Source organism: Vulpes vulpes, chromosome 15, assembly GCF_048418805.1.
Source record: "Vulpes vulpes isolate BD-2025 chromosome 15, VulVul3, whole genome shotgun sequence".
In the NCBI taxonomy this organism is placed as follows: Eukaryota; Metazoa; Chordata; class Mammalia; order Carnivora; family Canidae; genus Vulpes; species Vulpes vulpes.
In genome coordinates, this window is record NC_132794.1 from 100810228 (window position 1) to 100827952 (window position 17725).

Consider the following 17725-nt stretch of genomic DNA (forward strand, 5'->3'; position numbering starts at 1 on the left):
TAATCCCTACCTTACAGGATGGCCATGGAGGATAAATGTAATAATGTACATGAGGCACCAGACACGGTCCATGACACAAAGTAAATACCCTCCATAAATTGTCATGAAAAATGTGTATAAATATGATAAAGTATATTGACAATATGGAAACACACTATGTAATTAAGAATATTCTTTTTTATCTACATGTCACAAATTATATTCTACTCCTACCTACATAGAATGATTCTATAATAACAGAATATTATACTCTATTATACACGCTTAAAGGTCCGATTTGAGCATTTTGCAAGGGAAAGGCAATAAAATGAGGAGTGTTGAAAAATTCTCATGTCATCCACTGTGGTTTTAAGGGTTTATATCTATTATTATTGTAATAGATAATAAAGCACCATTATTTATGAAGAGGCCCAGAAGGAACACTAGAGTCTGAAGATTTGCATTCATGTCTCCACTTTACCACTCGGTCTCTTCAAGCAAGATACTTTATCTCATTGGGCCTCAATTTGACCATCTATGAGATGGGACTGCCTAGATGCCCACTACTTGAAATCAAGCCTGGGAGCCAGCAGCACCATCACCTGGGAGATTGGCAGAAATGCAGAGTCTTAGGCCTTGCCCCCACCTACTGAAGCAGACTGTGCATTTTCACCAGATCCACAGGAGATTCATGTGCACACAGCCTGAGAGCACCTAACCCCCCCCCCCACATTGTTCCACACCTTGGCTGCCCATTAAAGTCACCTGTGGACCTTAAAAGAAAAAGAAAAATCTAATGCTTAGACCTGAACATAAGAGCCTATATTAGCTACGGATCACAGGTGGTACAAGGCAAGCCTGATCCTAAGGAATCCAAAGCAAGAGCATGATTAGAATGGAAGAAAGAGTGACAACGGAAAGAACTTACTAAGGGTAAGTCACCAAGGCAGAGAGCACACTAATTTGGCAAGGAGGTGAGGGCAGAGCACACAGATCTTTTCATAGGCAGGGAGCATCTTAAAGACCTAGACTCGAGGAGGGAAGCAAATTATTTGGGAAGGACAGATAGAGAGGAGATAAATTTGAAAATGAGAACTGTCACAATTGAAGCAGGATCAGATTGAGAGTTATTGGTATTTCTCTGAGATTTCCCAAGGCAGACTAGCAGCAGTGAAATGAAGGCTAAGTGGGCAGGGCTGACTGCATTTCAGAAGTACGCAGGGGTGTACAGGGAGACAGAAGACCCCACTGAATCCTGGGGTCTTCATTTCCTTACCTTCCTCTATGGCTTCACTATAAGACATTGCCATAATATTCATCTAACATTTCCAGTTTCTCAGACTTAAAATACAGACAAAAAGATTCTATCTTTGATCTGAATCTCTGAACCATTTTCAGAATACTTAGCATGGGAGCTGGGAGAGAGGCAGCAGCTTCAGGATGTCCTAGGTATGAGGTAATGGAGCCATTTACCTGCATCAGCCTGAGAAGCATGGGCCTCAGCACATCTGCCTCTCCCAACAGGTTTCGGAGCAAGAGCAAACATGACCAGGTCTCTCCCAAGGGTCTTACTGGATCTTTTTTTTTTTTTTCTTTTAAGTTTATAGCACTAACCTTATGTGGTTATGTAATTGGTTTTTGTAAGTTCCTTCCATAAACCAATTCATGTAATTCCCCCAGTGGCCCTGTAAAGGCAGGTGGTATTATTGTCAACCTCATTTCACAAAGAATAAGGAAAAGGAGAAACGAAGAATTTCACCTGCCCCCAGTCCCATCGCTGGCCTGTGGTGGAGCAGAGCTGAGAAGCTACTGTCCCGTTCCCAAGTCCCCACCCTTGGCCAACTGCACAAATGCCCCGTGGCTGATGAAAGACCACTCTGAAGGGCAAAGATGAGGAATGACTGAACATTGCGTTGAAGCCACATGGCTCTGTGAAAATTCATACCTTGATCTGGATCTATGATGAGCAAATAAATAGCAACGAACCTTTCTTTGAGCACTTTGTACTATGCACCATACTTTATACGTAGCATCAAATTTCATCTGTCCAGGAAATAGGTTAATATTGTCATTCTCTGCTTTCAATGAGGAAACTCATGGTTTTAAATTGCTCCCACAGAGGAAGGGAAGAGCTGGAATATAAACCCAGGTTGGGTTGCCTTCAAAGCACAGCTGCTTCTAAATCATTAGATTTTACTTTTTCTGGTACCCTGAAAACTGTACGGGGTGCGGGAGGGTAAAAAGCACACCCATTCTCCTAACACCATTCTATAAGAACAGCCAGGTTCAAATGTCTCAAGCCCCGTTGAGGAGGAGGTGAAGTTACCCATGGGTGTGGTACAGGAGGCAGCGGTGGTACCAAGGGTTCCAGCAAGGAGGAAATCGAGGAGCCCTTCAATGGACTATGCACCCAGGAAGGGGGCCTTGGGCCTCATGGTCACCAGATCAGGGACTCAGCTCTCTCTCCCGCAGTGATCACAGTCTGAGTCACTGTCCTGCTTTAGCAAGAAACCTGAGTCACCACTTTCCTGGTAGTACAGGCTAACGTAGAAAGCAGGACAGAGGATACACCACTCCCAGCCCAAAATTCAGTGTTTGTTTTTTGAGATGATAAATGACATTTTTAGAACTGCAACCCACCCACCCAAACCTGAAGGGGCCTGGCTGGAGCTGCCTCTGGAATTCTCCAGGGAGGCTCCAAGAAGCCAAGGTTGAGGCTTGACATCTGCAGAGACCTGTATCCAATCCAGAATTCTCTCTCCTTTCATGGAGACCTCCCCATGCAGCAGGCCTGTCCCAGGTACTCACAACTGTCTCTGCCCTTGCTAGCGCCAGGCCCACCCCAGGCAGGAGACATTTTACTCAGTCACCACTGATTATTCCTGATATCCAGGTTTATTACCAGAATTCATTCCATTAGAACATAAATGAGGTGTTTAGGGATGGTTGAAATCCTAGGAATGTAGTTCTCTCTAAGAGATGGCACACATCTCTTTAGGTTTTTTTTTTATCCGTCTTGGTGGAAATGTATGATTTCATGTATATTGTTACAGACCAGATAGAACTATGAGAGGTTTATGATTTATGTGCCAGATCCCATGCACTTTTGGCAATTCTATTAGCAGCCTATCTGCTAACTACTTTTATTTCTCTACTGAAGAGTTGGGAGGGAGGAGTGCCCACAGGGCTCCTGTTTCTGGATCCCACATTTGGGGACTCTTGTACTTGACAGAAAAGAAATGTAACATGGAAGGAAGAATCTAGCCTTCAGAGGCAGACTGGCTGCAAATCCCACCCTGCCTCTTACCAGTTGGGCAGTTACTTCACTTCACCAAGCCTCATACTGTTTCCTCTTGAGAATGTAGTAAATAATATTATTAATATTGGAGTTAAAGATAAATTAATAGTGGGGGTGCGTGGATGTCTCAGTCAGTTAAGCATCCAACTCTTGATTTTGGCGCAGGTCATGATCTCAGGGTCTTGAGATCCAATCCTGCTGAGTATGGAGCCTGCTTTAAGATTCTGTCTCTCTCCCTCTGTCCCTCCCTGCTCTCTCTAAAAGAGAGAGAGAGAGAGAGAGAGAGAGAGAAAGAAAGAAAGAAAGAAAGAAAGAAAGAAAGAAAGAAAGAAAGAATAGTGAAGTTAATTGCTAATTATTAAGAGCACTGTCCAAGAGAAACACTATGTAAGCCACATATATAATTTTCAATTTTTCAGTTAAATAGGTGAAATCAATTTTAATAATATATTTTATTTAAGCCAGTGTATTTAAAAAAACGTATTTTGGCATGTAACCAACATAAAAATAGTGAGATATTTTACATTCTGGTTTTTTTTTTTTTTTTTATCAAGTCTTTGAATCTGGTGTGAATTTCACACAGCACAAGTGAGCTTGAGCTTGCCACATTGCCACTAGCCAATAGTCTCATGTAGCTGGCATTGTTTGGACAGTGCTGACTTATCCCAGAGGATTGTTGGGGGAATGAAATGTCTTTTTCAAGACTTATTTATTTGAGAGAGAGAACTCGTGTGTGAGTGGGGGGAAGAGGGAGAGAGAGAATCTTAAGCAGACTTCACACCCAGCGCGGAGCCCAACATGGGCCTTGATCCCATAACCCTCAGTTGAGCTGATATTAAGAGTTTGATGCTTAACTGACTGAGCCATCCAGGTCCCTCATGAGAATGAAACTTTTAAATGTCCATGTTTTTAGTACTAGTTAGTACTACTGATGGAGTTATCCATAATAGTAACGTTACTGCTCCTACTAACAATGAACATTTCCTGACACCTGATATGGGGCCGGCATGGTGCTAAGCATACTTACTTCTTGCAACAATTCCATTAAGTGAGTACTGGTGTTCTCTTTAGTTTTTTTTTTTATTTATAAATTTATTTTTTATTGGTGTTCAATTTGCCAACATATAGAATAACACCCAGTGCTCATCCCATCAAGTGCCCACCTCAGTGCCCATCACCCAGTCACCCCCACCCCCCACCCACCTTCCTTTCCACCACCCCTAGTTCGTTTCCCAGAGTTAGGAGTCTTTCATGTTCTGTCTCCCTTTCTGATATTTCCCACTCATTTTTTCTCCTTTCCCCTTTATTCCCTTTCACTATTTTTTATATTCCCCAAATGAATGAGACCATATAATGTTTGTCCTTCTCCGACTGACTTATTTCACTCAGCATAATACCCTCCAGTTCCATCCACATCGAAGCAAATGGTGGGTATTTGTCGTTTCTAATGGCTGAGGAATATTCCATTGTATACATAAACCACATCTTCTTTATCCATTCATCTTTTGATGGACACTCTTTAGTTTATACACAGGGAAACTGAGGCTCAAGGTAGTTAGGGTCACCTGGCCACTAGTGGAGAGAAGAGTTCAAACCACCAAGACAATTTCTATGCCAAACTGTCCTCCTCCTCTTAATCCACTAAGACTTCTCTTATTTAGAAATGAAGGCCCATCCCTGACTCAAGAAGAGTTTTATAATCTCCAAAGCTCCTTCCCAGGCTGGCTCCACTGGGTTGAACTCTTTAGGGACAGGACAATGAGTCTATTCCTCTGTGCCCCCCATGCCCAAAATTGGTCCTGAGCCAAATTAGGTGCTCAACCAACATACGTTTCTTCACTTGAAAACTCTGTAGCATCTCAGGATCTCTCTGTTACCTGGCATAGAATGTTCTGCTCAAATAGACATTAGGAGAGGAATTGCTTTTATGATTGATATATGATGGCCAGAAGCACAATCTGACCCACAGAGTGTAGCCCAGTGCTTGGGTTCCTGTCAAAGTCACCAATGGGAAAGCTCTGAGAAGCTGTAGTGAATTTTCCATTAGTCCCCTTTGAAGGAATGTTGGCAGAGAAATTGGCCTTAAAGGGCCTCTATGTGCCTTGACCTAACTCACCATGAATTCCTTACACTATCCCATAATATGCATGCCCCACTTCAGAAAACAGCAATCCTTCTAAGACAAGGTACCAAGCTGCACCTTTTGTTTCCCTAGCATGGAGCAGGGGATAGACTGAGTGACCCGCAAGACTGAAGAGCACCAGGGAGACTTTCATTTCACAGTGCCATTCTCATCTACCCCAGCATCTCTCCAGATAAACCTTTGGGTTAACACTTCTTGAAAACCAAATGCCAACTGAAAAAGCTGAACCTATTAGTTATTCATAAGTTACTTGGGGACAACTGACTAGTTTCCTCTTCAGAAGCAATACATATAATGCCAGGGTCAGGAGACAGGTCCCCGGAGTCTAGAGTCCTTCCCTGGGCTGGAGGGAGAGAGGAAAGGGACAGGGGGTGAAGGGAAGGAAGGAAGAGTAGGGTAGAAGAGGATGCCAAGTCAGATCCTTCTATTTTATAACATTCCACCACACAATTTTAGATGTACATTTCCTGACCTTTTTTTTTTCTGTAGCTACATTTTAATCCACTTAGAGATAAAAACAAGTCCCCGTCTTCCTATGAAAGTGCCCAGAGTAAGGCAAACACTTCTGAGATGCTCAATGAAGTCTTACTGAAATACTAACCAACAGTAGTGGCCCAGGGTCATCTGTGAGGAGCCGTCATGGGAGGCTTCAGTTGTCTATCTTTTTGGTAATAACCTAAGATACCAAAGTTTCACAAGTAAGACTCATCTTCTCCGAAGTAAAGATTGATTAAATACTCGAGGAAAAAAAGAAATCTCATTGATATCAATCAGGCCAGCCTCATCTATTAAACTCACATTGAGGCTGAGGTCCAGAGAGGGGAAGTGACTTACCAAAGTCAGTCCAAGAGCCAGTGGCCCTCTTCTGCAGGAGGGCAGAGCTCATGTGTTACCCTGTGTCCCTTCCAACACCCAGGCCAGGCCTCGCCCAGAGGACCCTGTTTGGTGATGAATGGGCTGTTGGTTGACAGATGATGACCACCCATGCCCTTCTGTCCACGTGTCAGACTGAGGGACTTCCTCACTGAGACCGACTCCCACATCATTGCTGTGGTCACCTCCTACGGTGAAAGCCAGCACAGAGTTTACAAGGCATGGCTGGATTGTAGCCCAGGGTGACGAGGACAGCTTCAGGATGCTGGCCCACACTGACATGGCCCCACTACTCACCTTCCATCTGTGAAATGGATATAATGCTAGAGCTACTTTATATTTTGCTGTGAGAATTAAATAAGTGAATACAAAGTGACGGAAAGTAGGCAAAATAAGCATTAATATATTTTAGCTGCTACTACTACTACTGTTATTATTAACCTTTTTTTGCAGACAATACAATGATCTTTGCCTAGGTGTGCATCCCTAGCCTGCTTCTTTGGTCAACAGCCTTGTGGGCATTTTCTGGAAAAAGGAATAAAAAAGGCAGAAGGAAGGGGTGTTAGGAATCCTTTCCCCCAGCTGGCATCCTGGCCTAGTAATCAGCTTTACTTTGGGGTAAAAAAAGTTCAACCTGACATGTAAATACCCTGCTCCTTCCTGATTGGATAAACTAGAGTTCCTTTCAACTCTAGTGTAAAATATTTCTCAATATTTACTTGAGATCAAGGAGAGAGGAAAAAAATGGAAAATCTGATCTAAGCGGTGAATTTTATTTGAGTAGTATTTTGTTACTTAATAGTATTTTATTCTGAGGAAGATCAGAATTTTCCAGAAAGATTACAGTTCAGTTTAACCCAAGACACAGAACAACTCAGAAATTCTGGTATTTGTTCTTTAAATAAGTTTTACATCACCCAGTTACCCCATCTCCAGCACTGGCTATTATACTATATGTTGGCAAATCAAACTTCAATTAAAAAATAAAATAAAAATAAATAAGTTTTACTTACATTGACTATGTCACACAAACGAGAGCTTGAATATCCATCCAATGAGATAATCTATCTCATTATCTGAGTTTCTCAAAACATCCTGAAAAAAACAGTTATTCAAATTATTACCAGTGACTTCACTGGAAGCACAGGGATCTTCACATGTTGAATGGATTTGATTCCAATCCACTGGATGATTTTGACCAGAACTACTACAATCCAAGGCACAGTACTCTATAGCCACTACTGGAAATTTCCCAGGAGACATCATAGCCTGACTCAATGTTGAGAAAATCATGCAGTCTGGAGTCATAAATACTTCCTCATTCCTAACATAAAGCTGAGGGTCACATAACACCATGGGTAGGATGAGCCCAGAAACACAATTCGGAAGTGGCCATATTGTGTTAGGAGATGATAACAGGCTCAGACAATTTCCACCCAGAGCAAAGGAAACCAGACTGTTGGCAATTCCACTGCTAACCGTACCCCCTGCAGGTGGCCCAACAAGATAATTCAGGTCTTGCAATTAGACCAGAGAGGAACCGTTCTTGGACAAAGGGCGAAGCATTGGTAAGGTTCCTTATTAGCTGCTGCTAATCAAACTTAAAGGAGGATTTACTAGTTTACTTATTTTAAGACTCCCCTGTTTTTTTTGTTTTTTTGTTTTGTTTTTTGTTTTTGTTTTGTTTTTTTTTTTTTTTTTTTTTGCAATAATGGGTGACAATGCAGATGTTGGATGGTTCTGTGCAAGTACCAAAGAAGGGAAAGATGTTTTCATGCTTTAATTCATATACCTGAAAATAATAATAGTAGCTTACAATTATAGTGTGTGTTCTGTGCCAGGAAATCTGCTATGTGCTTTACATACTCGCAGTTAGTTCTCGCAAGAGAAAAGGTGAGAAAAGAACTACGACTGCTCCCATTTTACAGAAGAGGAAATTGATGCTCAAAAAGTAAAATAATGTGTTGAATATTACGCAACTTATTAGTGGCAGAGCTGGGAGGTAAACCCAGGAGGTCTGCCTCTAGCAAATAAACCAGAGGAATGATCAATGTCTAACCTTAGCCATGGGGATTAACTAAAACCACGTCACAGTAAATAGACCTGGCTCTGCTTCCTGATGATGTTCATGGCTGTCAATGCCAGTGTGTAGGGGCCATGGCAGGTCATAGGGTTTTTTTAAAGATTTTATTTATTTATTCATGAGAGACACACACAGAGAGAGGCAGAGACACAGGCAGAGGGAGAAGCAGGCTCCATGCAGGGAACCCAATGGGGGACTCGATCCTGGGTCTCCAGGATCACGCCCTGGGCTGAAGGTGGCGCTAAACCGCTGAGCCACCCAGGCTGCCCCCACAAGGTCATACATAGATTTTGAGCAAGAAATCAGACCTCATGAATCTGCCTCTATCCAAGGATCCAAGTTCAAGGGAGGTGAGCAGCCCTCAAAGACACAGAGGATGGAGAAACAGAATTAAGACCAGAAGAATTAAGGGGAAAGAGCAAGGCTGGAAGGTGTCCCAGATTTCAGGTGCCTGAGTCAGGCTAAAGGATCTGAAGCCTAATGTCTGAGCTGTCAGGGGATGGGGATAGTGGGCCAAGGTGACAGAAGCAGTTTCCCACCATTGATCCTTTGGACTTGGATGTTCCCAGATGGGGATGGGAGCTGGCAGCGGAGAGCCAGAGAACAGCACTACTTTCTCTCCTCCAGGGGCAAGGACCTCACCAGCTGAATTTCCTGCAGCACAGATGGCTTTCTGACCCAGGCTTTTGCTTGGTTACCAACATAGCAGATGGCCACATGGCTTCCCTGGAACCAGAGACAGAGTGGCATGTTCTTAATCTAGGATGATCCAAAAAAAGCTTGACTCAGAAAAGACTAGGAAAACTGGTAAGAAACCCATCTACGAAAGAGACCATCAAGCTCCTCACTGCCCGCATGAGTCCTAGGGAGGCACTGTGCTGCGTGTAGGTGCTCAGCTAGCTGCTGAATACATGAGATCTCATTTTACAGACAACACAGTCCTGCGAAGGCCAGTATGATTAGCCTGTTTCCAGATGAGATCATTGAGGTTAAGTGACTTGTCCAAGGTCACACATTTGTAAGAAGTACAGCCAGAATTTGAACTCCAAGATCACACTGTTTCTATTTTACAGTAATGTCCCATTTTCATTCAGAGGAATAGTGGGCTGAGGTCTTAAGAGTAAGACTAGAGTCAAATACCTGGATCAAGCCCATTTCTACTACTTACTCCCTACATAATCTTGAACAAGGGATTTAGCTTCCCCAAGCTTCCATTTCCACATCTGTACTATGGAGATTAAAAATAAAACCTATCGCATAGGGTTCTTATAAGGGTCCAGTGAGTTAAAATATGTAACACTGTCAACTCAAAGCTGGGCACATATCAACTTTCACTCAGTAGCATATCTTCTTGTCTGTCATTATCTATTGAGTCTGCTTTTAGAGAGTCCATCAATCACCACAAGTCATAGGACAACCTATAAAAAATCTGCATAGAAGAGAGAGAATCTGGACATAAGAGAAAGTAAGCCTCAGCATGATTTAAATGTCAACCAAGATCTGCCATTTTTAGGATGGGGATAACTGCAAAGAACTCAGGACTGTGATGGGGGTTCCATGGAGGCAGGGACCCCTGTGGGATGGAAGTGAAGGTCCTTGGAAAAGGTAATGTTTAAGCTGAACCCTAAGGACAAGAAGGTTCCAGATGGAGTGGGACAGGGATGACAGGCATGGCATGGTCTGAGGGCAAAACACACATGGCATAAGCAGCAAGACCCATTGGATGAGTACAGGATTTAGGCTAGGAAAAACAATTTTTCTGAAAGTGGGCTGGGACTAGGCAGTAGAGATCCTTGAGCATCTATTACAGAGTTTGGACACTATCGTACCAGCAATAGAGGTGGAGACCCCAGTGATAACGATGCTTGAGGGAGAGGAGAGCCAACATTTCAGGAGGATTAACCAATCCAGACACACTCTGGATTGATGGCTGCCATCTCTAAGTGGTTACTTGACCATAATATACAGTTTCATATGAATAAAGGTCCATAGGGTTTTATGGGTGATAATCTCCAAGGCAGTTTTTTTGTAGCTGGAAAACCCAACTGAACACTTACTAGAAAAATAAGTTCAGTTGCCATAAGGAAAGTGTTGGCTCCAATCTTTGCTAAATCCAGGTTAGGGCAAAGAACAAGTCTTCCCTTGCTTAGAGCTTTTGGCCCCTACTCTCTAGAACTTCCATTTCAAAGAATAAATATAAGGGGATTTTTTTTCTTCACATATTTTTCACCCAGGGGACTTGAACTTCTAAAGGAGGGCTAAGCACAGGCAACCATAATGGTCTAGGGTGTGGGAGAGAGCATGAGAAAGGCAGGCAGAAATTATGCTGCAAGCTACAGCAACTGCCAATGCTTACACCACAGCAACATCATTACCCACAAGTGATTCATCAGAGCTGAAGTACCAAGGATGCAGTAATCCATGCTCTAGGACGACAATGTCCAATAAGGTGGCCATTAGCCACACAAGGCTAAATACATTTAAATTAATTAAAATAATATAAAACTTACTCAGTTCCCCAGCACACTAATGCTTAATAGTCTTGTAATGGTACCATACTAGACTGTGCAGATTTAGAATATTTTCACCTTCATAGAAAGTTCTCTTGGACAGAGCTGAGTCTAATCTAGAAGCCAGCATAGGAATCACCTGGGAGCTTGTTAGGGAAAATGCAGAATCTCGGGCCCCACTCCAGACCTACTCAACCAGCATCTTCTTTTTAAACAAGAGCTCCAGGTGTTTCATACCCACATTAAAGTTTGAGAAGCACCAGTTTGGAGTCACAGGACTACCCTGGCTTTTACTTAGAGTGTCCCTCTATTCATAATACTCCGCCTGACAGAAAGGACATACGGGGAATGGGACAGAGACACATACTAGGACCTACTTGCCGCCATTCTGCCCTCAGTAGTACCTGGTAAAGCCCCCCTGGGGCATAAAAGAGCTCTTCCCCCTGCTGGCTCTTGACAAAGGATCTCGCAGAAATCATCACACTAGATGAATTACTTTTGTCCCTTCTTGACACAGGGGTGCCTCTCTGGGATGGATGGCTGTTCCATCCAAGCAATTCCATTGTTCTCAGCAGCATGACCAAGTACTGAAGAAACTGTGGCTTTTATCAGTGAGGAAAATGAGTGCTAAGGTCACACAGTTAATAAATGGGAGACCCAGGACTCCAATTCTGATCCGTCTGACCCAAGGTGTGAGTGCTTTGCTACTATATATGTCATTCTTGTGTCTATACCACTAAGATGATGCTATGGTTCAGGCTCTGGGGTCCAACTGCCCAAATTCAAGTTCTGGCTCTGGCACTTAACTAGATGTGTCACCTTATGTCAGAATCCTCTTTCTAAATGAGCATCTAACTGCATTACCACCCAATTTAATACCCCCAGTGCCTCCCCAATGTTTAGAAAATGTGTTTGACACCCAGAAACCCTGTTTTTCAAGAAGAGTCTTAACTGGAACCCTACTGCAGAAACCAGGTAGGACAAAGCAGAGCTGCCTTAGTTGAAGAGGGAAAAGGGAGGCTCAGGATTCTTCTCTGTCACACCTTCACCCTCAATCTATCGTTCACCTCCCTGCCCCCCAGACCAGTGAGCCCCAGAATCTCTACAGACACTTGAAAATGACTTGCTAATGAATCTCAATCTGATCTTAACATGTTGGAGCCTCCTTGACTTTGGTACCTCCAAGTCACCTTTTTCTGGAAATTCCTAACTCATTTATTGAATAAATAGTATACCTGAGGATAACAATCTTAAAAAAAAAAAAAAGAATACTACAAATGACAATTTTGAAAATAAAGCCAATATAACAGGAACAACATGTATATAACATGAGAGAAATGTTTGATTCTGATCCATAGTGTATTCCTTATCTTTAAAATCAACCCAAATGTCTGTTAGAACAAACTTGTATACTTTGGTCCACTTTTAGTGCTCTTTCACAAGCAACAACATTCTAGAACATTTTTATTTTGCTTTAAGCCATTTAAGATTCATACATCTGATCAAGTACATAGGTTCTTGTTATTCTCTTTATATCTTGAATAGCATGTACTCCTAAGCAAGCACTATCTAAAATTCTAAAATGATTGATATTTAAAATAAAATTCTTTTCACTTGTAGGTTTCTAATAAATTAAGATGAAGGTAAAATTTACTCCCCAAGAACGAAGAGCTCTTCTTAAACTACAGAAACCCAAGTCTATCTTTCTACTTTAAAGAACATTTCTCACCAACATTTCCAGTAGGGCAATAAATGCTCCAAAATAATCAGTATATGTTTGCAAATATTGCACTTTAATATTAATGATAAAAACAGAGAAAAAGAAAAACGGAAAGAAAGACATTTCAAAATTCCAAGCAAAAATATGCTAAGTCATAAGAGATGGCCACGATAGTATTTTTTGAAATTATGTAAATGTTATATATTTATCAAATAATGTTATGCTGACTAAATGTGTGCTAAGCCCCCCAGCATTGAGTCCCCCACATCTTGGCACACCCTGTGTTACTTCTCTCCTGGTCACTGCTAGCAAACCACTCTTCCCAAATGTCACCTCTTTTCTGGAGCCTTCACAATGCTGGATTTGCTCCCTCCATTCACGGGGCTTCTGTCTCACCTTGTAGACACCTTTCAGAGCACTTTTCTTCCTCAGAAGACATCATTTGCGGTGTGACCCCGTGCCTTGCACTATGCTTGGTCTGCAGTCAATGTCTAATGCGTGTGTGTTGACCACATGAATGCTACTGTCTTCATCATCAGTAGATTAAAGGAGCTAATGTGGTTTTGAAAATGACTAAATGCTGTCCAGGAGACAGTTTTAATGTTTGAACAGGATATATGGGTTCTTATACCCACGGTATTAGAGCTGAAGGGAATCTTTGAGACCATCTGATCATTTCTAAGTATTCAGAAACTGAGGCCCAGAAATGACGTTCCCAAAGATATTCATCAAGGAAGAAGTGGGAGGCCCACAAGCAGAATGCAGGGCTCAAGACTCTGTTATGCACCCACTTTATAAATGAGCCAGCTTCAGCTTTCAGAAATCCCTAGATGAGATTCCTTCCACAAATCACACACAGTGAGCAGGAAATGGATACGTGAGCCAGGTGTGGCCTCACTTGTTCTGGGGCAGAATGGTGATGTCATCATGATTGATTTGCCACCAAATGTCTTTATTTCGCTTTTGCGATTTTCCACTCTGCATCCGTAAAACCAGGCCTATGATGACAGCTCCCAAGACAGAAATCAGGAGGGTCATTGTGAGGATCACAGGAGTCACACCTGGAGGGCAGAGACGAGTCATTACTACAGCCTGTCAAAAATGGAAGTGAGCACATCCCAGCTCCCCTGCCGGTCCTGCCAAGCAGATGCCTCAAGCTAGGATACACTGGGTCCATTCAGACTTGTCTCTTCCAAGAATTCTTTTCTGACCTCCGCTCTGGTTCCTGTGGCAACTACACTCACCTCCCCATCTGTAGAAACTTCCATCATAGAGAATGGTGATGACTTCCGACTGCTTTTACCACTGCCACTTTTACTGAACATTTACTATTTGCTCCTCTTAGAGTTGTTCTCAGCTGTGATCCATCTAACTTCAGAATGGGCTTCCCACCACCAGGCAACACTCCCTTGTTCAGACTCTAACTCCTTAGAAATGAGGTCTCTGAGACTCACATCCTCGGAGCCAGGCTTCCCGAGAGCTGAGGTTCTCTGCAGGGTAGGCAGGTGATGTGAGAGACTCTGGGGGTTGCTGCAGGTGGAGGGTGCTGCTGGCTGTAGTGGGTGGAGGCCCAGGATGCTGCTAAGCATCCCACAGTGCACAGGACACATCCCCACACAAAAAGCATCCTGCCCCAAATGTCAGTAGCACCACTGCTGTTGAGACACCCTACGCTGACCTGTAGAAGCAGGGGTAGGTTCACAGAGAACACTGTAAAATCCACAGCCGTGTCTGTCTTCTGGCAGGGAGCTGTGGAGCCAACTAGTCATGGAGAAATTCATTATGGTCTTTAAAAAAAAAAAGACAGTTAAAAAAAAAGACAGTTAAAGGTCAGTGCCCACTTGATTTATTGCACTGTGTCTCTGCCTTAATGGGAGCAACTAAAACAGGATGTCGTTCGCAAGAGGCAGGCCTTGGTCTCTTAATTCAAACATTTGGTGACCCATTCAATTTCTGCACCTTACCTAGACTCTTCATTTTTTTAAAAAAGATTTTCTCTATCCATTCACGAGAAACACAGAGAGAGGCAGAGACACAGCAGAGAGAGAAGCAGACTCCCTGCAGGGACTCCAAAGCGGGACTCGATCCCAGGACCCTGAGATCACACCCTGAGCCAAAGGCAGACGCTCAACCACTGAGTCACCCAGGTGCCCTAGACTCTTCAAATTCACGTGCAGATAATCTAATTCATGGAAGGGCAATATCTTTCTGTTGGGTAAAAAAGCAAGCCTAATCTTTTGATTTAAACCCTGTCACTTTTGATTTAAAAATGATGTGCCAATTTTCCAGCACTGTTGGGATTTTCTCCTGTGGTTGATAGAGACAAATCTTGTTACAGAGCACCGGACACTTAACAGACCAAAGCATCTTCCCCTAACTTGGAAAATGTCTGCTCCTACAACACTGAAGTTCTATTTTGCCAAGGTTATTTCATTTCCTGGGCCAACTTACTTTGGCACATTAAAATTCCAAGAAAGTAGGGAGGAAAAAAGTGTCGAATCAAATCTGTATTAGGGGTGGTGACGGTGGGGACAAATAGAAATTCAATTAAGTTTTAGGTTTCCTTTCAGTTTTCTCATTGATTTAGAGCTGAGAGGGGAAAAATAGAGTTTTCTAAGGATTCCTGGGCACAGGAACCCAGGACAGAACCCAGGTCCTGGTGTCCACAAGCTCTCCATTTGGGAATCAGACAGCCTGGGTGAGTGGGTTTGGCCAGCTGGAACTCAACCCTGAAGGGGGCCACTGTGTTCTATCACCCCTAGGCCAGGGCCTCTCCCCAAGATCACAGGCCAGTGGGACTGCCAGGCTGCTGCGTCAGAGGAGGCCCAGGTCCCGATGGAGGTGCACTTGGGTGGTATTGTGTTCTAAACTGGAATCTGAAGTGGCTGAGCCACACCCATGATCAAGAGCAAGATTATTTTAAAGACCCAAAGTTGATCTTCATGAGAGTTCAGAGAGCTACAGACAACCTGTGTGGTAGATTCCAGGAGCTAGATCCCACACTGGCCTCACAGTAGGAACCCCCAGACCACCCTCCCCTCCCAGGTCCCTTCCTGTAGCACCATCTAAATGCCAAGAAGTGTCCGCCCAGTACCTGATGACTTTCTGGTAGCTGGAAAGTAATATTGCAGGAAAGGAAGAAAGAGGGACCCGTTTCTGGATTCCTGTAGGGCATAGACCAAGTAATCCATGTGCCTTTCCCCCTGGGAGTCCACAATCACGGGACCAATGATTCCTGGGAAGAGAGAAGATGCTATGATGAAGAGGAGGGAGAGGTGCCCGTGGCTCAAAATGCCAGCCTGCCAGCAGAACCCCCACCTCAAAGCCACCAAAAGCCAGCCCAGAGGTTTTTGCCATTTCCGGGAATCTGAGGGATAGTCAAGGAAGAGTATGAGAAAACCAAGATGGTTCAGAAGGAGTCCCCTTATGGAGCACAAAAGCCACTTTGGGAAGGGAGGTATATGTCGCTAGGCCTATGCTGGAGAGCCCATCCAGGATTTAAAGGAAGAAGAAGAAGAAGAAGAAGAAAGCAGCAGCAGCTAAGCCGTTTTTAACTAATTTCACATAAAACCCAAGATTTGTGCTTCTCTACAACAATCAGATGTGACAAAAGGAGGTCAGTGACATGCCAGGCTCCAGGCACGAGTTTGCAAACTCTATCCTCAGTGAGCCCCTTCCCTCCTGGTTTTGGTTTGTGTCTGGCATTGACACGGGGCCTGGTCCTGGCCAAGGTGTGTTCTTTGTCCCTGCTAGATGTGCTCAACCCCACGCACAAAGGGCACATCACGGATCCCAGAGGAGTAAAGCACAGCTCCTCCACACCTGCTACTAAGGACCCCTGGCCTGACATGGGACTCACTGCTGATGTGTTCCCAATGGGGACAGGACTCTAGAGGACCATTTATTCAGTGCCTGCTACGTGCCCAGCACTGCAAGTCATGGTGATTTCACACAACTTGTCCCAGTTGACCCTGCAGAGGAGGCATCCGATCCTTAACAACCAGAGGTAGGAAGTCGACTCCCCTGGGTTTTCAGAGCCGGGAAGAGGCAGGCCTATTGGGCCCCCGCCTCCTTCCCAGCAGCCCACACAGCCTTGCTGTGCACAGGCGTGCTGGCACCCTGAATGTAGGGACTGAGTGCAACTCCCTGCTAAGGTTTGTACAGAGGGGCCAGGGCAAGTGCCACAACCAGCACTGCTGCTTTCAGCATGAAGTTTCCTCATTGCACCAAGAGGGGAGGCGAGCTCTGTTTCCTAATATTACCTCCTTGGCCAAGGGCCTCTTTTCGATTGGTGTAAAGACCTGCAGCCCTAACTAGTTCTGTGGCTGTGGTCCTGGCCACTGTGTGGCAGAAATGAAGACAAGAAGCAGAGACTTATATCCTGCTTCTGTCAAGGGCCGGTCCTACAGCTCATAAGAGAACAGAAGCCAGTTTAGGAGGAGTCAGTGGCCTCCAGCCTTGAGTCTCTGAAAGCCCAATCACCCCAGAACCCCAAGGTGACATGCCTTGGGCTCTCTTAAAGGGTCTTGCTGGACCCTCATGCCCTCCCCTAATTCTAGCATTAGAAATTTCTAAAAGGGCAGGAGAGAAGAACTAAATTAATCTGGTAGAGAGGATAAAACAAGAACAGGAAGACACACTCCCCACTCACCCCACCTCTTTTTTTTTTTTTTTTTCAAGCAAATGCTTCAGGGTCATAAAGAAAGGGAGGGAGGAGAACCAGTTTTCCTCTTGGAAAAGGACCTGATGGAGCACACGTGAACTGAGTCTGTGAAAACCCCCCAAAGCAGGCCTTTGCTGGCCTCTGTAAGTCTCAGGACAAAGCTTAGGCTGTCATGTATCAGGTGAGTGAAAAGCCAATGAAAACACAAATAGGTAGCATTTAGTGAGCACATACTATGTGCAGAGCACTCAGGAGGTGTCAGGTACACCTCAGTGTTAACACAACAGTAAGAACCTGAGCTCCTAGGGGAAGTCATACTCAGGTCTGAGTGTGACTTCTGGTTTCACCATCTAATGACCTTGTCGCCTCAGACAAGTGTATCATCTTTCTACCCTGGGTTTACTCCGCTGGATAATATAATCCAAACAGTAATAGTTCTGCCTCAAGGGTTGTGGG

At 43.9% G+C, this 17725-nt stretch overlaps 1 protein-coding gene across 1 annotated transcript in view; it reads right to left on the reverse strand.

Annotated features, from left to right (window-relative positions):
* Positions 1 to 17725, reverse strand: part of LOC112914554 (guanylate cyclase 2G-like) — a 45250-nt gene that overhangs the window by 17577 nt on the left and 9948 nt on the right. The window contains 9 exon segments of the mRNA XM_072738137.1: positions 7321 to 7393; positions 7986 to 8085; positions 9019 to 9102; positions 11291 to 11413; positions 12039 to 12048; positions 13505 to 13667; positions 14279 to 14393; positions 15694 to 15723; positions 15726 to 15859. Of these exon segments, the coding sequence (XP_072594238.1) occupies positions 7321 to 7393; positions 7986 to 8085; positions 9019 to 9102; positions 11291 to 11413; positions 12039 to 12048; positions 13505 to 13667; positions 14279 to 14393; positions 15694 to 15723; positions 15726 to 15859 (832 nt within the window).